The sequence below is a fragment of the Haemorhous mexicanus genome, chromosome Z (genome assembly GCF_027477595.1).
Source record: "Haemorhous mexicanus isolate bHaeMex1 chromosome Z, bHaeMex1.pri, whole genome shotgun sequence".
In the NCBI taxonomy this organism is placed as follows: Eukaryota; Metazoa; Chordata; class Aves; order Passeriformes; family Fringillidae; genus Haemorhous; species Haemorhous mexicanus.
The window spans coordinates 44,288,636-44,310,672 of record NC_082381.1 but is presented as its reverse complement, the minus strand read 5'-3'; the positions used below and the strand labels follow the sequence as shown (position 1 = coordinate 44,310,672).

General features: G+C 38.0%; 1 protein-coding gene across 1 annotated transcript in view; it reads left to right on the top strand.

Annotated features, from left to right (window-relative positions):
* Positions 1-22,037, top strand: part of GAK (cyclin G associated kinase) — a 67,881-nt gene that overhangs the window by 29,980 nt on the left and 15,864 nt on the right. The window contains exons 12-22 of the mRNA XM_059837086.1: positions 1,427-1,476; positions 1,563-1,711; positions 5,375-5,497; positions 7,272-7,405; positions 8,381-8,575; positions 9,126-9,243; positions 11,605-11,684; positions 12,029-12,222; positions 14,153-14,311; positions 15,090-15,560; positions 17,515-17,685. Of these exons, the coding sequence (XP_059693069.1) occupies positions 1,427-1,476; positions 1,563-1,711; positions 5,375-5,497; positions 7,272-7,405; positions 8,381-8,575; positions 9,126-9,243; positions 11,605-11,684; positions 12,029-12,222; positions 14,153-14,311; positions 15,090-15,560; positions 17,515-17,685 (1,844 nt within the window). The remainder of the gene's footprint in view (positions 1-1,426; positions 1,477-1,562; positions 1,712-5,374; positions 5,498-7,271; positions 7,406-8,380; positions 8,576-9,125; positions 9,244-11,604; positions 11,685-12,028; positions 12,223-14,152; positions 14,312-15,089; positions 15,561-17,514; positions 17,686-22,037) is intronic.

The window sequence follows — 22,037 nt, the reverse complement described above, 5'->3', positions numbered from 1 at the left end:
AGTGTAAATCAAATTCACCTATTAGTCTAAATCAAATTCTTTTGGTGAGTTTTGCTCTAATTTTGCCAATCCAGGAGTGCACACCTGTGTAGTTATACTCAAGGTTGTTGGCCTACACTGGCTCTCTTCAGTTTTTTTCTCTTCTTTTTTCATTCTGCTACATAGCAGATACCCTAGAAACAAAAAAAGTAATAGTGGTCTTAAATTAGTTAATTTTTGACATAGTGTGGATGATTAGGTAAAGGTGCCAGGAATTGACCTAAGTATCACTGGGAGATTTTTTTTGAAAAGGCTGCACTTTTAAACTGTGCACAGTTGTATGAGAGAGAGATGAGTAATGACTAATGCCTTGCTCACTTATGGGAGTTCTGGAAGTGAATTTTTGTAGGAGTTATTTAAATGAGGAAAGAGATTGTGGTGCTCTCTCTGTTGAGTGCAGGTAGCTCGGGGTGCAGCTGCAGTAGGAGCTGCTGGTTGAGTCTGGCTGGGAGCCTGAGGCAAGAGGCCAGGAACTGCCAATGTTTGGCACAGCAAAGGACACTGGGGCCTGTGACCCAGCCTGGTGACTGGACACTGAGGCACTGCAGGAGCCGAGGACCCCGCAGGAAGACCCCATACTTTGGCACCCATAAACGATGAGAGTATAAAAGCTTACTGTTTCATTTATTGGGAGTCCCTCCTGGGAGGCAGCAGCTCCAGCTGTTACTCTGTTGCTGCAGGAGGATTAAATTTCTTTTAGCAGCCAGAGATCTGGGACTCTGCTGTGGGAAGCCTGGGTAAGGAAACCTGGTCTGCCTGTGTGAGTGTGGGGTGTGTAGGGAGTCAAGTGGGACACCCATTGGTTCTCCAGCTGCAGAGGGGCTTCAGTCCTGGCAGTGAAGGTCTGGTGGTGGTTCAGGTGTGCTGCCAGAGTCCTTCCTGAATGGCTAGACAAGAAAGTGTTCTTAACACTGTCCATATGGAATTTGGATATTGGGCAGCATGGCCATCTGTGATAGAGAGTAAAATGAAAGAGTTATGTAATTTTAAACTTTGATGTTCAACTAGTAGTCTTTCTTTTAAGCATTGAGATATTCTTCATTAAAGATATTAGTGTATCATCATTAGGCTTTCAAACTGACACCCTTCAATGCATTTTTATCAGTAAGAGCAGGGGCTAGTGGAGTGAGTTAAAGATTAAAGGTATCTGTACAAAATCCCACAGCTGGTTTTGGTGCGACTAATTTAAAAGAGTAACTGCTTAAACACAGAATCTGTTCTGAAAGCTCTGTTTTGAAACCCTATAAATGTGAATGTAACAAGCCTCAGATGGAAGAAATGAGACATTGTTTGTAGTGGTGGGTGCCACCTGAGAGATCTGCCCTTTAGACTTAACGACTTGAATGGTTGTATGTCCCAGTATTAAAACCAATGTGTTCTCTTTCAGTTATGCAAAAGGAGACTTGGATATATCATACATCACTTCCAGAATTGCTGGTATGATATGTATATATTTGTTAAACATAAGTTTTCCTTGCTCTTAATACATGAAAAAATTCACTTGCTGTTTGTTCTGTCTTCAGTGATGTCCTTTCCAGCTGAAGGTGTAGAATCTGCCATCAAAAATAACATAGAAGATGTGCGGTTGTGTCTGGACTCTAAACATCCTGGCCATTATGCTGTGTACAATCTCTCTCCGAGAACATACAGACCTTCAAGATTCCATAACAGGGTTTGTATGGTTTTTGTGTATTTCTCTAAAAGGCCTTGAAACATAATGTTTTCATTCTACCTTCAGCTTTCTATTGTAAAATAGGTTAAAGTAGGTTAATCGAAACGATGACAAAAGAGTAAGTATAAACACAAAGAGTTACCTATGTTTTCCTTGTCCTTGCTTTAAAACCAAACTTAACTGGTAGTGGACTAATCTTTAATCTTAAAAAATCTTGCTAATCTTAAGCAGACTAAAGTCTGTTTTTTCTACGATAGTAATATCTTTGAAAACATGCTCATGTACATTATGTGTTTCAAATTTAAGTGAAGAATACTTAAAGTAATGAAAGTCTTACTAAAATGTCAGAGTCTTCTATATTCTACCATTTTCCTGTATCAAGTACATGGTGACTGATTTGCATAGCCTGTTCAGTGGAGTTTCTCCTTGTCCCACTACATACCATTTGATTCCCATATGACTCAGCCATAGCTGACTGATTGCTCCCACCATCTTCAGTATTGTTGTAGCTTACCTGAGCCTCCATTATCCTTCCTGACAATTTCTCTGACACTAATATGAAGGCATTTGCCTAATTCAGCAACAAGGTATTGAGAAGATCTTTTTAGGTGCCAAGACACTGGGCTTCAGTGTTTGCTCCTAAGTAAAACTCAACTGTCCTGGCTCAACAGTTGGGACTGTTACTGTGTTGTGAGTTGTCCAGCACCTTAACACTCTGTAGGGATCATGCCCCTTCCACACAATACTGTCTGCCAAGAAGAGAGTCTAGAACCATTATTTGTTACAGAATAATAAAGCCTTTTGGCCCTTAGTATACAGAGCCATCCTTAGCATTATTTCAGTTACCAGAGTTGACTTAAAATGTTGAGGTGAGGTATATTTAAGGTATTCTTTCTAGTGCTGTCACTTCCTTTTGTTTCCTTGTGAACAAGATAAAGTATTGTCACACTTGAAAGAAGACATTACTGCCTCTCTGTATGAATGCAATCAGCTTCTTTATGTGGTTCAATATGAGGTTCAGGCAGAGACTGTTCAAGATGGAAGGCAAAAAAGCTTGATTACACAGGAAATCTACTGCATGATTATTTGTAGCAGGTACCTCAAAGCAAAATGTTCAGCAATTCTTTTTTAGCACTAGATTGCTGGAAAGTCTGAGACTGATGTGGTGAACTGATTTATTCCACATCCTGCAAAGTGATCAGTCTCTATTTACGGAATGATAAATTCTGTGACTGGGAATTTGCTTACCAATGGATTTTTTTGGTTATGCAAGTCTGGGGTGTCTATTCACCTGGTATTTCTGATGTGTTGGTACTAAGAATGGTAATATGATCTTGGTTTTGTTCAGAAGTCATAGTAGGTCATAATTAGTTGAAACATTACAGGTTCATGACCACTCTATTGTCTAAGAATATTTAGGAAGGCAGTTACTTTACTTGGAAACTCTAATTGTATTTGGAATTCTTACCTTTCTATTGAAATTGAGATGTTTAGCAATACTGACTAACTTCATTGTTCAGTGCTGGTTGAGAGCAGCCTTGTAGGAACCTAAAGAAGTTTAGATTTACTTTAATGCTGACCAAAGGTAATTATGGCTAGCCTTTAAACATGATCAGAGGAAAACAGCTTCTAAAAATTCTTAATTATGACACTTCGCTTAGAAGGGATTTATGAAATTACATGTGACTGGTTTCTTGTTGTTTTCTGTCTGTATGGATCTTCTACAAATTTCTTTAATCTTGGTTAAAATTAATGATAGATTTAAAATTAGCTTCTCTGCTAGTTTGGAGTCCTTTTTGGAATAGGTTCCTCTGAGAGTTTGAGCACCATCCATAATTCTCCTAATTGTCAGGACACCTAGAGCTGAAAACTCAGCTAAATAAACAGAAAGTAGTGTTGTTTTTGTTACATCTTGTAGGAAACCTAGTGTTTGAGTGGAAAGTAAATGGTAAATTAAAAGGAAAAAAGTCAGTACTTTTTGCTTTTTTGAATACACTTTTTTTTAGGCTGTGTTCTGGTCTGAAGCTGCAACACTTCAATATGATTCTTTTGCGGTGTTGTGATTTACCTTCAGCCAGCACCCAAGCTGCTTGCTTATTCCTCCCTGGTGAAAATGGGGAGGGAATCACAAGGTGAAAGTGAGAACTTGTGGGTTGAAATAAAAGGAGTATAATAGGTAAAGCAAAAACCACAGGGACAAGCAAAGCAAAACAAGGAATTTATCCACATTTTCCCATGGGCAGGCAGGTGTACAGGAATGCAGGGCTCCATCATGCATTATGATTCTTTCAGAAGACAAATGCTATCGCTCTAAATGTTTCCCCTTCCATTCTTTTTCCCACAGATTTATGAGTTGAGCATGAAGTCCTATGTTATGGAATATTCCTTTGGTTAGCTGGGGTCACTTGTCCTGGCTGTGTCCCCTCCCTGCTTCTTATGCACACCATGCCTGCTTGCTGGTGAGGTGATGTGAGAGGCAGAAAAGATCTTAACTCTGTCTAAGCCATGCTTACCAATAAAAGAAAAATCCCTGTGTTATCAACACTGGTTCCCTCACAAATACAAAACGTGGCTTCATTTAGTTACTATGGAGAAAATTACTCCCGCTGTATCCAGCACACACTACTGTTGTAATATTTGTGGTATACTGAAGCCCACATTGAATCCTGTGGTGAACAGGGATATAAAGGACTTTTTGCCTTAGCTTTTCTTTGTTTACTGATGACTTTGCATAAGCTTGCACTAACAAAGGAGTGTGCAATTTAAATCTCTTGCAAAGTGATGCTTTCTGAAATGGTCTTATTTTTAAATTAAAATACCAGAGTATAATGAAAAGTTGTGGGAGACTTAGACTGTTTATTTCAGCCTTTTTTCCTGTGCTTGGCACAAACACAGTTTTTTGTGATAATCAGTTCAGGTAATTTATCTCAGAGTAACCCTGTCTTTATCTAGATAGGAAGTCATGTTGCTGATACTGAAGACCGTGTTGCTTCTTCGTCAATATCTGGCAATTGCAGTGGAGACTAAAAATAAATACAAAAAGCTTCATTTGTAACTTGCTTCTCGGTCCTTAATATATCTACTCTTCAGGTGTTACAAGTGCCCCAAGAATCAAGTTTCATATCCTGCATCCTTACTGGACAATTGATTTTAAGGATATAAATTCTTAGCAGTGAAACTGATTTTTTGTTAGTGTTTTGAAGCTGTAATTATAAATGGAATATTACTGAACCATTCAAGCTCTTTGAACAAAGGACAAATATTAAAAGAAGACTAATCTTTCTGTTGTTGGGGTTTTTTGGGTTTTTCTTGGTGGTGTCTTTTTGTTTTTTGGGGTTTTTTTTGCTTAAATATGTGTGCACAAATTAAGTTGAAAGCTCTTTTATTTTACTCCTTGCTCTAAGAATATTTCAGGTAGTAATCTGAGTTCTTGGTACTTGTTGTGTAGCAGATTTGTAGACAGAACTGAAGCTTTATTGCACTTCATTCTAAAAGGAGGTGTTTACATTGTGTAACACTGCTTTTCTTGAGTGTCTTTCTTAATTTCAACATGAGGGTGGCATTCAAGTGTAAAATTGCCTTGTAGACATTTGCATAATCTAAGTTGTGTATATGTGTCAGTATTATACTGTTTCTCAACGTCTCTTGTCTCTTTCACTGCAGGTTTCTGAATGTGGCTGGCCAGCAAGACGAGCACCAAATCTTCAGAATCTCTATAGCATATGCAAGAACATGCATTTATGGCTGAAACAAGACCAGAAAAATGTTTGCATTGTGCATTGCCTTGTAAGAAATTGGTTTAAGTCTGAAGTGTTTTATTCAATAGAACTTTAAATTGTGAAGGAGGGTGCTGGTATCTATTCAGTTTGTGGTTGTTACTGGCTTTCTTTACTGGATGCCCCAGAGTCAACTCCTTCCTGCTGTGTTGTAGGGAAGTTACTTGCATCAATTTTGTAGTTAGGGAAATTGGTCTGGTAATGTAGCCATTACTTACTTGCATTTAGAGTGGAAGGCAGTATACAGGCAGTATTAAGGGAAAGTATCCTTTGGAAGAAAGAAAAAACTGCTCTACTCTTTCAGTATTTGCTCCATTTTTTTGTTTTCTGTGTGATAGATGGGTGCACACTGCATATCCCATTATTGTCCATTTAGAATGGAGTCTGTAGGCACAGAATTTCAGAAACTGACTATAAGACTTCTGGTTTACCTGCTTTTGCTAGCACCAGATTGCTCTGTAGATTGCACTATTCTCCAAAGTATTATTAACTTTGATATAACCAAAAAAAGCCATAAAACTGTCTATAGAGCCACCTTATGTTAAACATGGTAGGGAGAGGAATGAATTTGAAAATTAGGTCACTCTTGCATTTGTTTAAGAGAATTGCATGTGAAATTTTGACATTCTTATTTTGCTGCAGAGTAAAAAATGAAACATGGCTATGTATATACTTGCAATGCTGCTGGAAAGCATTCAAAACCCGTCTGGGGATATGGTATAGCCATCAATAAGGAATATCACTATCAGAGTCAAAACCAGGATTTGTTAATCTGACAAACCATATTTGTGAGTTATGTAGTGTTTTGAAAGTAGAAAGCAAGTTGATGTCACCTCCTGAAAGCCAGTATAATTTTCAGTGCTGTTGTAAGGTTAGGCATCTAATTCTGTATTAATGCAATAATACAGAATAATACAGAATTCTACTACCTCGGTATCACTGATTGCTGGTCAAGTAGGTAAGAAGCAGATGTGATGATTTAGCACCAGTTTTTGTAACATCTTTCCCTTGAAGTGTTTTGTTCAAGGTACTCAACTCATTTATTTTCCTCACATGTGAGGCAAACTTTTGTATTTACATGGCTTTGTGTCAGATGTACAGTGTACACCAGAACTTTAAGAAATGAATGGTAAAAATTCTATTCCATGATGCTAGCCAACAAACCTGGAGAAGTCCTCTTCTGTCAACCATTATCTCTTTCAAATCTTCTGCCTTTTATGATACAGGGATGTATCTGGGATATGTGTGTAGCAGGGATTCTTGCAGAAAAAATCTCTGTTTTAATCTATTTCTCTTTGTTTCTTGGCAAGCTCTTAACAGTTTTAGACAGAAGTCTAAAGAGTTTAGTGTGGTTTAGTTCTTCTGAGTCTTTGTACTTTTCTTGCAGCAGAAGTCCATGGCTGTCAGTCAAAAGTAGCAGTGTTCTGGGATTTCAGATAGCAGCCAGGAAACAAACCTAAAAAATAGGTATTAGTGACAGTAAGGTAAAGAATATAAACTGAAAATTTCAAATAGTGTTAAGCTAAAGTAGTTATTCACATTTGAACAAGAAAGTATTATGTAATATCTTTTGTATGATGTCGAAGTTAAATGAAAACCTTTCACACTAAGCTACAAACTTCAAACTTCAAATCAATGGGACTAGACTTTGAACATCATGACATTAAATAATGATAGGATATAGAATACATAATGGGGTGCTCTTCAGTAACTTGGATACTTGGATAATGCTTTTTCCACTAGTTTTACTACAAAGCTACCTTTTTTTTTTTTTTTTTTACTAGGATGGAAGAGCAGCATCTGCTGTTGTAGTCTGTTCTTTTCTGTGTTTTTGTCGTCTCTTCACTACTGCTGAAGCTGCTGTTTATATGTTCAGTATGAAACGCTGTCCACCTGGCATTTGGCCTTCTCATAAAAGGTAAGGTACTCTTGAAGCAAGTAGAGTATTCTCAATATGGTATAGGATGTCTTTAGAAAGATAAATTATTTCAGTAATGTCTGTTTTCAAGCATCTGTTTTTCCAAGTACTTTGCTGTATCGTGAACTAAAGGTGGTTCTGAATTTTCTGAGCCTGTAAGTACCCATCAGAAATGGGTCAAGTATATCCTGTGGTGAAGAAGTGTCAGGAGTGAAGACAAGGGTATGCAGAGCTTTTGAATGCTTTCTTAATTATAAAATCCTCTTCCACATGTGTGAGACTTATTTCATGTTTCCTAGTTTATTACAATAGGTTTTATTATGTCTGAGCACTGCAAGCTCTGAGGGAACACCAGAAATTATCTTTGTCAATTGGGTAAAAAGTAGTGCTTTTTTTTTTGGAGTGCATGCAGAGGTGACTTGCATATACTTTGACAAATGTTTTAAACTGTTTATTTGACTTAATTTGATAGATCTTATAACTATAAAGTATGAATCACAAGTGACACTGGTAGTAAGGGTATTTCCTAAAAAATGGATTAGATTTTGAAGGATGGGAAATAAAGTATTAGTTCAGTATAAATTACAGATTATGTTTTTGTACACATTTACTTCATGTATACTTAAAGGAATTCTCCACAAAATTATTTATAATAATCAGGACAAATTTAAAGCCTTTAGGAAGATTTGAGTGAGCCATCATGTATAAGATACAAAATTAATACTTCTCCTAGATTAGTATTTTAAGACCTTTTGAAATAGAGACTAGTTTATTTTACAAGTATGTAAAGCTATAGTTCCTTTAGTGTCATTCTGTCAGATTTGAAAATCTGTTTGCTGGGGGTGGTGGTAAGTGTTCCCATTGTTTCACTGTTAACAATGCTTAGTGACTGGGTAAGAAGTAACTTGCTTATGTGTTCACTCGGTTCTTAGAATTTTGTGCTCTGACTAAATGAGTACCATCTGGTTTTGGCAGATACATTGAGTACATGTGTGACATGATGGCTGAAGAACCCATTATTCCTCACAGCAAGCCTATCCTGGTCAGATCAATTGTCATGACTCCCGTTCCGCTTTTCAGTAAGCAGCGTAATGGCTGCAGGCCTTTTTGTGAGGTTTATGTGGGAGATGAGAGAATAACCACTACCTCCCAGGAATATGACAAAATGAAGTAAGTACAGATTATGACTTACTCTGAAACAGCAGGTTATGTTTTTCTAGCATTTATGTGTTTCTAGAATCCTCTGTCCCCTTTTAGCTGATCTCAAAAGGTGAATCGTGAATGTGGTTGTTACATTAGCTGGTCTTGCAGAACAGTGGGGGTGATGGTGGGGTGGCACACTGGACACTGTGAGGCAGTGAGCAAGACTCTCTTCTCACTCCATGTGATGTAACACTGGGAACATTGATCCCTGATGTACTTGTGCTGAGCATAACACCGTGTCTCAGTCATGGAAACCGTAAGGATCCCCCAGACATGGCAGCTGTGAGGTGACTGATTATTAGCCCCTGTACAGCTCTGGTGTCGGCACAGTTGCAAATGGTACTAACACTGCTGGATGTGGGTAATAATAGACAAGAAAAATGGGAGAATACTGAAGTCCTTGTACCTTTTCAGCTACTGAAAACCTTGGAGAAAGCAGGCTAAATCTAAAGTAATACACTATTTAATCTCTTTTTAAACTGAATTGACTCTGGTTATGTTTTCTTTTTTCCTTTAGGGAGTTCAAAATTGAAGATGGTAAAGCAGTAATCCCATTGGGTATAACAGTCCAAGGAGATGTTCTCATTGTGATCTATCATGCCAGGTCAACTCTAGGAGGACGACTACAAGCCAAGGTAATGATTAATTTAGGAGTCTGAATGGAAGACGTGGTTTTTTTTGGTTGCAGTTTTGTAACTTACTAGTTATCTACTGAATACTTTGCTTTATTTACTATTCTTTGTTTGGAGAAGTGTTTGAGGTTTTCATTCATTTGTAAATTCAACATTTTCAAGCCTTCTGACTATGTCCACTCATAATGCTGTACATGTAGATGCTTTTGTAAGCATTTCTGGAAAGTACTTCTGTACTGATAATTGTTATGTTTGTAAAGAAAGTCCCCAGCCAGATTTCTTTGAGGCAGCAATTACTATCTGTTCAGTTGCACAAGCCAGAACTTTTTAATTCTCTGCGCACAAACTGCAAACAAAGGAAAAATACCACTCAGCAGAAAAGTGGGATTCCAGAGATTGCCTGTACAAAACAGGCCAGAAAAATCCATTTGGTTTTACAGCCTATTTCTAAAGTCAGGTTCAGTTTTTGTAGCTGATTTTCTTACATGTCTTTGTCCTGCTAGGGAGAATGCATATTTCCTTTCTTAATTCAACTGTGGATGCAAATGTATTGCAAGACCACAAAAAACTTGTTAATGAAGCCTGTCTTCAAATTTTTTTAAAAGAGAGGCGTGTTCTTCTTTTCTCCAGATAAGTAACCCAATTAAACTTGGAAATCCATGTAAAATATAAGGACAGATAGCACAAAGTTTAGAGCTTGGAGGTTTGTGGAAATTGATAAGACAGTTTTTCAGCCTGTTTCAGTACATGTGGGACATACACGTGTATTCATACATAGTTAGCGTTTACTGAAATTGTTTTCCCCCTGGGTTTTTTTTTTCTGCTTTGTGAGTAGGAAGGTATCAAATTTTGTCATGTTCAACAAGACCTTCCAGAATACCTTAAAACTAAAAACTCAGTGAAATGATTCCTTGATGTGCAAAAACAACTACTGTATGGTTCAAGGTCATCAGGAGAAAAGCACAAAACTGACAAAATTTAGCCAAGGTTAGGTTATACTCCTTGTACCACATCACTTTTATTCATGATAGAGTTTCTTTGATGTGGTTTTTCTGGCATCTGTTCACTGATAGAAAATACTAGAATTTTCTCAGCTGTCAGCTATAATGCATGACACATCAACAGTGTGTGTGATGATCTGGGTTTGGAGGTTTGATGGAACAATATTCAATGTGTCCTTAGTTTTATGTGCTGTAAATTGCCCCTAAAGTGCTCTGCAGATCTCTTACAGAGATTAACCACCACATTTCAAGATTTCTCCTCTGTTTAGAGCTGGGTGTTATGAATGTCTTCAACTTTCTGCCAGCTAATTAGAGAGAGAGTTCAGTTTATCTTCTAGGAAAATGATGGTAGGGACTGAAGAATCAGGGGAGCTCTCTCCAGTGTGTCCATGTCTCTCTTGTACTCAGGAGCCCAGCACTGGGCATTGCAGTTACAGATGAGGCTTCACTGGTGCTGAATAGAGGGGAAGGATCAACGCCCCCTTAATCTGTGGCAATGCTTTTTGTATTATTTGGTTTCTGGCTATGATGTTTGGTAAATACTCATTTACAAGAAAAGCTTTCGTAATTCAGTTGTGTTATATCATATTTTCTGGCCTACTACTGCATGACTTCTTTGTAAGGACTGGCAAGACTATATCACAGGTGTTGTGACTAATGCTAGGAAACAAATACAGGCTACATTGATCAGTAAGCTGTAATTAGGATTTGTGCAAGATCAGGAGCTACCTGAATATTCTATAGTAGCATTTTCTGGACAGTTGTATTCCCATCAGGCATGAGAAAGTAGTTTTTCTGTGAAAGTTGAGTGATAAAAATGAGTCAGTCCACAAAAGCCCTACAATTCTGTCTGGAATGAATGGCTGACTTGAAGTTGCACAAAAAAACCCTCCTTGCATGGCTTCTGAAGTGTCCTTTTAATTGTGGTATGTTTAAAACTGTTTTAAATCTATTCCTTTGTACGTGACGTACATATATTTCTTGGTTGGCATATTGCACAATGGATTTTTCTGAGCATATGCTATTCTGAAAAGGAGCAAGGGTCATACAATTTTAGCCTCCAGAACAGGATCTGGAAATACTTTAGACTTTGATAGTCTGTTTTGAGGTTAGTGATGAAACATACCTGACTAAAGGTCTTTTGGTTTGTTAGTGCTAGTAATAGATCTATTTATGTTCTGTCTCAAGTGCATTTAAATCTTTCAAGATAAAGTACACCTGTAATTAAATGGAAATTTTTGTAGCAAAGCAAGTACTCCAAAATATTTTAATACTGGTAATACTTTGCATTATGTTAAAGACAGAACACTATACATACTGTTTATGTGGATTTATACGGTTTCCTGTTTCTTGTTTTCAACAGATGGCTTCAATGAAGATGTTTCAAATTCAGTTCCATACAGGCTTTGTGCCCCGAAATGCCACTACAGTGAAATTTGCCAAGTATGTTGACACCTTTTTGTAGGAGACTGGAAGAAGTTGTCTTTGAAACTGCTTAACCTGCCAAATATCAACATATGCTAGGGCTAGGAAATATAGTCAGTGCAGGAATTAGATTACTTTGATTGCAATAAGAGTGTTTTGTTTACTCACCTTAAGGAAAGAAAATGTTTTGTTCATGATACAAACAATGTAAAAAAATACTACCTGTTTAAAATGGGAAAAGTAAACAAATACAGCATTTTTAATGTCTTATTCTAATTGCTTTGGAGTTTTGTTTTGGACTGCAATAGATCTAATCCAGTTAGCCATCAGCATCAAGAAACTTCTTGTCTGTGTCTTTACAGATATGATCTGGATGCCTGTGACATACAAGAGAAATACCCTGATTTATTTCAAGTCAATCTTGAAGTAGAGGTGGAGCCCAGAGACAGGCCCAGCTGTGAACAGCCGCCTTGGGATAACATGAATATAAAGGGACTGAATCCCAAGATCCTCTTCTCCACCCGAGAGGAACAGCAAGAGATTTTATCAAAATTTGGTAATGAATCTATTGAAAAACTAGAGAATGTGAGAAGGTTTTCAGTGTACATAGTGTTTGAGGCTTTTGTTTAATTTTTGATGTTCCATTAATTGAAAGAAATCAGTAAAAATTTAACTGTAAATATCAGTTTAAAATATGCATTGTATGGAGGAGCTTAAGTTATCCTCCAGGAATGAGGATTATAATTATACCTGTCTTACTTCTACTGTGCTTACTTGTGCTTGGTTTCATAGCTTACAAAGCTATGAATAGGCCATTTGCAGGGAGGGACTTCTAGCAAATGGAATTAGAACAGTCAGTATTTGTAGGCACAATGTCTTGAATGGGATTTATTTGGCTAAACTGGCACCAGTATAACTTAATTTAAAATTATGTGAGCATTCCTCACAATTGGTTTTAGCTAAGAATGTTTTTATCAACATTTTTATGCATAGCCATGTAATGTTGTAATTAATTTCCTGCTCTTTTCCTAATATGTTCCAGCAGACACTATTTTATCATCTGTATTTATCTTTATCTGTAGATGCCTGCATTAGTTGCAGTTAGTGCTGTTCAGTATCTTTCTTCTTCTCCTGGTATCAGTGATTAGCTTTGACATTTTCATTCAGGCTCTTAAGCCTTCTCTGTGTTTCAAGGATAAAGAAGCATGACAAAGATTACTATGGTGATTTTAGTTATACATGAGATCTTACCCTGTGCTGTCAAGTACATTTCTTTTCATACAAGAGTGTTGCTGCTGGCCTTTTTTTCTTTTAAGCAGGGTATGTGTTGTTTGTATTATGATTTAGGTTGTTTTCTATTTAACTTAGCTTAATCATTCTGTGAACACAACTATCAGCTCTCTAAAGCTAAGGTGTTTAGCTTTACATCGTCATTGATGACGGGGCTCTGTAAAACTTACTCTTATTTTCTTAATGGCTTCCATTTTCTGATTGGTACAGGAAATGTAAGGATTTCAAATTACGCTGAAAGTATTTCTTAAGACTGGTGGGAAGGGAATAGGACAAAAGTAAGCGCTGTGAACTGATTTAAAAAAAAAAAACAAACCTTGCCATTAAAATTGAATTTACTCTTTCATCAGTTATGATCTTTTATGTGTGTTTTCTGAGACAGACTATGTTTTCAGCATCTCTAAGCTACAACTGAGAACGTGGAAGGAGAATGAAAAAGTGCTCTACCAGTTGTGTATTTAAATTTGGACAAATAGGTTTCTCCCATCCATCCATCCATCCATCCATCCATCCATCCATCCATCCATCCATCCATCCATCCATCCATCCATCCATTTTTTTCAAACAGTGGATGAATATTGACTAATTTAGGAAGTCTTCTTCATTTGTCTCGAGGAAACTAGGGTTTTGAGAGGTGATACAGCAGTAGGTAACAGTGCAACTGAATCTTACACAAGAATCACTTAATACCTCATTTCAGTAAAATAAGAAATATAAGAAGCAGTTAATAGCATCATACAGTGTACCACCCCTTTTTTACCCACTCCATGTTCTTCAGTGGTTTTGCATATTCTGGGTTTTTCTACTACTGCATTTGCGTTTTTCTGTCTCTTATTGCATAGCTCTTGAGTGTTACTACGTCTCTTATTGCATAGCTCTTGAGTGTTTTAGGGGATGGTTGGTACAAGTGAGGTGTTAATTACATTCTCCTACAAATGTAAATAGAATGCTTGAGTTTTACTCTATGATTCTGATTTAATGTCCTAGTTCAAAATTGGGTTTTATCAGTTTTTGCAGTTGAAAAGAAGTTAATGCTAATTTCAAAGATGGTGGGGGCAGGTATTTGCACTTGCAGAGCAATAGATTGGAGATAATTGTCTTCCTACAGCAGTCAGCTTGAAAGACAAGTATCAGCTGCCATGTGGAGGATTGAGAAGTTTCTCTCTAAGGGCTCTGGCTTAAATTATGTTTTATAGGGAAACCAGAGTTGCCTAGACAGCCAGGTTCAACTGCACAGTATGAAGCAGAGGCATCCCAGTTGGAGCAGTCTTCAGAAAGTGCACCTACTGATACAGAATCCCCGCACAGCGGTAGTACTGATGCAAACAACTTCTTTCACTCCCTGGACTGGAAAGGTACAGGTTTTCCTCTGAAGTCCTGTGTGGTTTATGTTTGTCTTGTATGCCTTCCAGTGAATGCTTAAGCCTTCTTAGGTAGCAAAACTCTCTAATTCGTTAACCATGAGGAAAAGCTATTTAAAGAGTGAGCTCTGCAGAATAACAAGCGGTTATTCTGCTTCATTTGGATAAACACCAAGTAAGGGGGTTTGGTGTTGAGTATAACTTAAATGCTGAGCTAAATTTTTCTTTTTCTGTAAAAATCTTAACCTTAAAGGTCTGCAAGGAAGCTTTTCACTCCCACAGCCCCACTTTGGCTGAGGAACAGAGGAAACAAAGTAGACTAGCCTGTGGGGTCCAGATCAGTAAGTAGGACTAAGAAAATGTAATTTTATAGCACATTTTTTACTCCCTTTTCTGGTTGCTGCTTTGTTGTTAAAAATGTCAGCAGCTCCTTATGCTTTTACTGAGTACAGCAGTTACTGAGAAATCTTGTAAGCTCTAAGAGACATAGTGATCTGAGGTGAATGTCCAAGTCAGTCTCATTTTGAGAAAAATTTGTAATGCCTACCTTTGTGGAGTGGCAAATATGGTAGTCAACTGCTGCTTTTTCTGACCTGTACAAAGAGGTGGCAGGCAGCATGTAGTTCCTTTTTCATCAGTTGTTATATGAGTTTTAGTTAGTTAGGAATTAACTTCATATGATGTCACCATGAAAGTTTCTCTTACCCTAGTCAGAAGAATAATGCTCATTATTTAAAGATGTTACTCTTTTTTTTTTTTTTTTCTATTGAAGAAGGAAAAACTCCAGAAAGTGGAATAGAAGACAGCTCATCTAAAAATGATTGTGTTCAGCTGTCTGATGACAGGGAAGAGAGTGATCCTTCAGATGAGGAGTTCCCAACATTTCCAGATGAAGGAAGTGCAGTAATTGTTGATGAGAAAGACTCTACTCCAGAAGGAGAGTTGCTTTTTGAAGCCAGTTTTGAAGCACCATCTGCACTGTTACAAAAATCTCTCCCTGAAGAGAATGTAGACTTGCTGGGACTAGACTCTGATATTTCAGCAGAACAGAAACAACCTATCTCAGAAATAAACTCGTCATCAAGTAATGCTGACTTGTTGAACAATCTGTTTGTGAGCAGTGTGTCACAGGTTTCAAACGAGCACACTGGAGATCTTCTGGGACAAGGAACAGATTTCTTTTTCAGCAGTCAGCATCCAGCTGCTACTCAGAGTTCATCTTCAGCAGCAGCTGTGTCTTCAGGTATGTGAGTTTAATATCAGTACTTGTCACCTGGACAACACGTGAAAACTGCTGCTTGCATTGTGCTTAGAAAATAAGTACTGTGTTTCAAGATAGTGAATGGTGAAGACTTGTCTGTAGCAAGACTGAGTAGATCAGGTGTTACTTCTGCATGAAGGAGAGAAGTTCCTGTAGGTTACCCAGATATTCTGTTATGTTGCCAGCATCCTGTTAACTTTAAATTCTATAAATAGAAAAGTATCAAATTTTGCATTTCAAGGGAACTCAGTATCTTAAGGAATTCTTAGCTTTTCCATATGAATGTTGCATGCTAGATCCTTTTCTAAATCCATGACTTTCCTTTTTAAGGCATAGACTTGTCGTAACTTGAACTTTAGGTAAAGCAATGGCATTAGATGTATAGAGGTGTGCTGCTTAGGTCAAATGTCTGTGTGATTTTTAAGTGTTAATCACATAAGACTGCTGAGCAGCTGGAAATCCTGTAGATTATTGTTCAAACCAGTAGGATAATGATACTGCTAAAAGATGTTTTCTTGCTGGTTTTACTAATGTTGTTGACAAGTCAGTGTCCTTAAAGAGAATGCTACATAGTGCTGTCTATTTGGTATTTAAGCAAGGTATTTTACTTCAGAGATTCTGTTCCTCTTACCAGTGGATACTCATCTTTTTGTCACTTTATGGGAATAACAGTTCTCTCCCTAAAGTTAATGGTAAGATTTCTGGGAATATTACTTGCATAAGCTGGAAAACCATTACAAGATTTTGTTTGTTTGCAGAAAGATAATTCATAGGTACTAAAAGCTTTCATTTATAGACAACTAGAAGTATTTTTCACAGAGCATTTAGATGGTTTAACATGTTTTCTTGTTTTGAGGAAATTTACTATTAAACTTTGTTCTAGTGGTCAGGGAAGAATAATTGTAATTTACCATTTTTACATAGTTAGAATTCTATAAAAGGAAACATTAATTATGTTATCTTTCTTTAGCCATGCCTATTGCATGAAATATCTGATAAGTAGTCATGTATATATCTCATTCTTGTAGTCATTCTCATTCAATGTTATTAATTGTATTAAGAAAGATACTTGCAGAAGTGAGAATATTTGGCCACTGTTGTATTTTGGCTTGCATAACAAACTTGAGGTTTTGTTTATGTGTGATGCTATAGTAAATTTGCTTGAAATGTTGTTGAGCCCTGTAAAGTGTTGTCATTACCTGAGGATGTGCTGAGGTATTACAGCAGGATTATTCCTTCTCTTCAGCTTCTGAGTGAATCTGGCAGGACTCCCTGGGCTCTTCAGGGGTTTTGACCCTAGAGGGCAGCAGAAACAGGAATATCTAAAGCCCTGATTCCATCTGACTGTCACATGTTACTCCATGCTGACTATAAATACTCTTCCAGTTAGTTTTTTCTTCATTGGGATCACTAGAGACCTGCTGAAGTCTTACTTCTATTGGTTTTCATTCTTGGGTTGACGTGTTTCTGCCCCAGAATCGCCAATGCCTTCAAGTCTGAATGGTAGTATGAATGTTTTACTTCATATTCTTTTTAATAGTGTCATAGTCCATTTTCTTCAAATCTGTTGCAGATTTGACATTATAGAGTATTTAAAAAATGCAATTCTTCTGTGTCTCAGATGGTCACGCAAACTTAAGATGTGTCTTAAATGGATGAAAATAATAATGTTGTTGAATCGTATGCAGTCTTGCTGCTTTTGTTAGAAGACATAGCTGTTTATATTATGTATGGCTGTACCATGTGAAAGTTCATTTGTCTAGAGGAAGGAATAGATGGTTACTCTTTGCCACACAGCCAAAATTCATAGAAGGCTGCTGCAGTTACTAGCATGAATTTTGCTTCTTGTCTATGCCCTCAGAGGAGTAAGGTTTTTTCAGCCTCATTTATTCTCCAGTTTGTCATGAGATAATTTTGTTTTCTGCTTCTTTTTTAGCCGATCCATTTGACCCATTCACAATGTCGTCAAGCTCAGAGAATCAAGCCCTGTCTGGTCCAGACCTCTTTGGGGACTTCCTTAATCCAACCTCAACATCTACAGCTAATACAGTTCCTTCCACACAAAGTTCACTTCCACCTTCTTCCAGCTCAGATTTCTTAAATTTAGGTAAGTGTGCTTCTGGTGTTCTGTTTCTCAACAGTTTCTTCTCTTCTGTGCATTTGTGTTTCAGCTTAGTGGATTAGTGTCTTAATAGATCCACTTGTTGTGATTGCTGTTTTAATTAGCTATGTACTATGGAAGTACAGATGCAAATGCACCAAGAAGCAAGTGCTTCCTGTATAATGTCATGCTATTATTCATGATGTGACAGAATTTCTAGTATTGCTAACCATATGTTAGGAGTTGGAGTTTCCTCTCAATAATCTAATAACTGAGGGTACCCAAACATCTGGAAACTTATTTTATAGATGATAGTATGCTATGTTGACTGTATTCAGGTTTTAAAGATTTTCTGGAAGCTTTGGAAGACAAATGAGCAAGTCAAGTTATAATACAGCCAGTTCTTAAAGTGCAGGCTGAGGCTGGCTTGCACCTTCCTGACCTGAATGTATTCTGCTAATATACTTACAAAGTACATTATGTAATACTCTAATCTTATTTGTTTCATTTCTCCGATATATTCTTGGTGAAGCCTTTTCCTCATGCATTTATTTTAAAATCTGTTAATCTTTAAACAAAAATCTTTGTGATATGTTCAGTCTTCTCATCATTCTTTAAGGAGAAACAGACATTTGCAAAAATGGTCGAGTGGTAGAGCTACTAGTGTTTAACCTTTTTAAAATCTGGCTTTCAAAGAAAAGTGAGGGTTCTCTCCATAGGGATATGGGTTGTGATCAGTCTGTGAAGGCTCTTCTCTGCTACTCTCTCAGTCCCTTATTTCTGTATAGGCACTTCCCACAGGATACAATCTTTTAAGAACACAGGTCTGTGTATGGTGCAGTCCTTTCGGAAGAGATTGCCATAAGGATGTGGTTCTCCCAGGCACTGCAGGTCCTGCTAGGAACCTCCTGCTGTGTGGGCTGTTCTCCCTGGGCTGTGGCTTCATCGAGGACATGTCCACCTGTGTAGGGTCCTCCACAGGATGCAGCTTGAATATTTGTTCTACTGTGGTTTTTTACATGTGTTGCAGGGCAATCTCTGCTCTGGCATCTGGAGCACGGCTTCCCCTTCCTTCTCCACCTACCTTAATGTCCTCAGAGCTGTTTCTGTCGTATCTGTCCCTTCTCTTACAGCTGCTGTGCAGTATTTTTTGGGAAAACATGTTTTCCCAAAGACACCTAGTTTGGGAAGCTCAGCTGTGGCTTATGGTGAATCTGTTGGAGCTGGCTGTGTCCAACAGAGAAGCCCAGGTCTCTTCTCATGCAGACACCTACTTACAACATGCAGGTAGCTAGGAATGGTGCTATCACACACCTTTTCCTGAATCCAGTGATTTCTTCCCTGGGCTTATTGCATGCAGCTTTGACTTGCCTCTCTTTCTTTAGCAGTTGCTCTAGTTGACGCTGAGTCTGAGTGATGCAGTCTGAGTATTAGGTACAGATAAACTGGACAGAAAAAAATGCATTGTCTGACTGAGAGAAGGGCTTCCTCTTTGAAATAAAAGGCTACTCAGCTGACTGCCCTCTCTATCATATTACTAACCGTTATATTCCAGCTGTGCTTGATTCTACTGAGAAGATTCCACTTGCTGCCTCCTTTGCAATGTTTTGGTTCTTTCCTGTAGATAGTAAGAGCCATATGTTTCAGTTGAGTACTTGTAAAGTTGCCAGCTTTATTCCACTATTGCTGTCCCTGTGTGAGGTTACCAAACATAAATATTTTGCACAATAGAAGATGTGATCAATACTGGTCTGTGGAGCATTATTTCCACCAGATTCTGCACCTGGGATGGGGAAACCTGGATGCAGACAGACTGGGGAATGAGATGCTGGGGAGGAGCACCATGGAGAGGGGCCTGGGGGTCCTGGTTGATGGCAGCCTGAATGAGTCAGCAGGGCCCTGGCAGCCAGGAGGGCCAAGCATGTCCTTAGGTGCATCAGGCAAGCATCACCAGCCAGGCTAGAGAGGGGATTGTCCCACTCTGCTCTGTGCTGGGGCTGCCTCACCTTGAGTGCTGGGGGCAGTTTTGGGTGCCATAATATAAAAATAGACATTAAACCATTAGAGACTGTCCAAAGAAGGGCCACGAGTATGGTGAAGAGCTTAAGGGGAGGCCGTATGAGGAGCAGCTGAGATCACTTGCTCTGTTCCTCCTGGAGAAGGGGAAACTGAGGGGAGACCTCATTGCAGTCATCAACCTCCTTGTGAGGGGAAGAGGAGAGGTCTACATTGATATGGCTTCTGTGGTGATCAGTGACAGGACCCAAGGGAATGGCCTGTAGTTGTGTTAGGGGACGTTTAGGTTTGATAACAGGAAAAGGTTTTTCTCCCAGAGGCTGGTTGAGCACTGGAACAGTGGGAAGTGTTCACAGCACTAGCCTAACAAGAGTTCCAGAAGTGTTTGGAGAACACTTTTCAGGCACATGATGTGATCCTTGGGGCTTTCCTGTGCAGAGCCAGAAGCTAGACTCTGTGTTGCTCAGCATATTTTATGATCTCACCCAAAATCTAACTCACTGGAGAGGCAGGACCTCTCCTCCTCCAAGAGGAGATACTCTAGCTGATGTGCTCAAGCAGGGTCTTGTAGAGTGGGCTCTTCAGGACTGTGTCATGTCCTTTCTGGCTTTTAGCATTTCCAGTGCTATAGACTCTATAGCTGGGCAATCTATGCCGAGTTTGGGGAGATCTTAGAGGAAAGAAAGTATTTTTTAATGGAGTTCCCTGTGTTTATTGCCTCTTTATTGCCTATTGCCTCTTGTCCTTCCAGTGGGCAACACGGAGAAGAGTCTGTCTCAGTCTTTTTTAATTTCTTCACATTAAATATTTTTACACATTATAAGAATGTTCCCAGTTCCTTTCTCCAAGTTTAGTAATACCAGAACTCTATTATCAGAGAGGACACAGAAAAAGCTTTTATATATTAAATTAAAGTGGGGAAAAAATATGGATTTCTGTTCACTAAATGTTTATTTGCAGCCTTAAGATCACCATCAATAGTCAGCTGTTAATAACATTTGAGCAAGTAGAGAAAAAAAAGGAATATTTTTACATCTGACTTCAATGCTTATTGTTTTGTGCTTACTCCTGATTTTATTTGATAGTTTGCACCCTGGTAAGTGTATTAGATACCTGCTATTTTAATGTAATTTCTGGAGCTTTCTGTTAACATAGGAAAAGGTATTTAAAATATACCCATTTTCTCTTTAGCCTACTGTTTTACACTGATTTCCCAATATTTCTCTATTGCAATGCAGTCTTTAAAAACTGTATGGAGGTGGAGGAACTGGGGTAGCATTTCATACTCCTTTACATTTGTCTTTCAAATGAGAGCTCATATATGTGTTTAGCTGAAATGATGTATGTATTTGAGCCTTTAGCATCCTATCCAGTTACAGGTATCAATTTTATCAAGTAAGTAAGGCATATTGATAATTATGTTGCACCTAATGTGATTTTTTGAGTCCTGAAAGGACAGGATCACTAGTAACTGGAAAAGAGAGGAAAAATAAGAACATGTTCTCAAATTACATGTTCAGAAGAACTGTGATAAGTGAGCAGAAGACAGTGCAAACATGATATCATTAAAAGGAGAAAATTTTTAAACCAAAAATAAGTTAGTAGCAATGGCAGTGACCATTCAAAATAAGCTGTAGTAATGAGATTTAATGACTCTACTCTTGGAGCAGTTGTAAGCATCTAGAATCAAATTTTAGTGATGGATGGGCTTTGTGTGTTAGTAAATGATTACTAAACTGCTAAAGATATCAGGAGAAAAGATGTTTCAGTGAACACAAGTTCAAGACGTAGAACTTTAACCTTGTATTTCTCAGATGTTGGGTTAAAATTTAAAATCATAGGAGTTTTAAAATGAAAGATAGTTCTTACACAATATCTGGTCTTTTAAGGCATTCTGTCCTGTAATAGGAAAATGTTGTGCTGTTGCTGCTAAATAGCTGTGTATTAACAAGTTAACTTCATTTTCTTTTGTACTTTTTAAGTAGCAGATCATCTTTAGTGCAGGCTGAGTCAAGATATACTTCCCTCAAAGACAGCAGGAGATTTGGAAGGTGATCAAAAGAACCCTGAGTGGTCAGTGTAGTTTTCTCCTGAGGAGAAGTTAGTTTCTGTGAACTTGAGTTTTCAGACAGGCTTTAGATAAGGTTAAAAAAACCTTGCATCATACTAAACCAGCCTCTTGGTTCACAGAAAATCCTGTTTGTGATTAAAGGATTTCCTGTAGACATGACAAGTTAAATAAAGAAAACCCTCATGTGAAGTTGTGTGTAGTAAAATGCAGGTCTCTTATTTTGGGAAGCTGAAAGTATGATCTGATTACCACCAACTTATTATTGCACCTT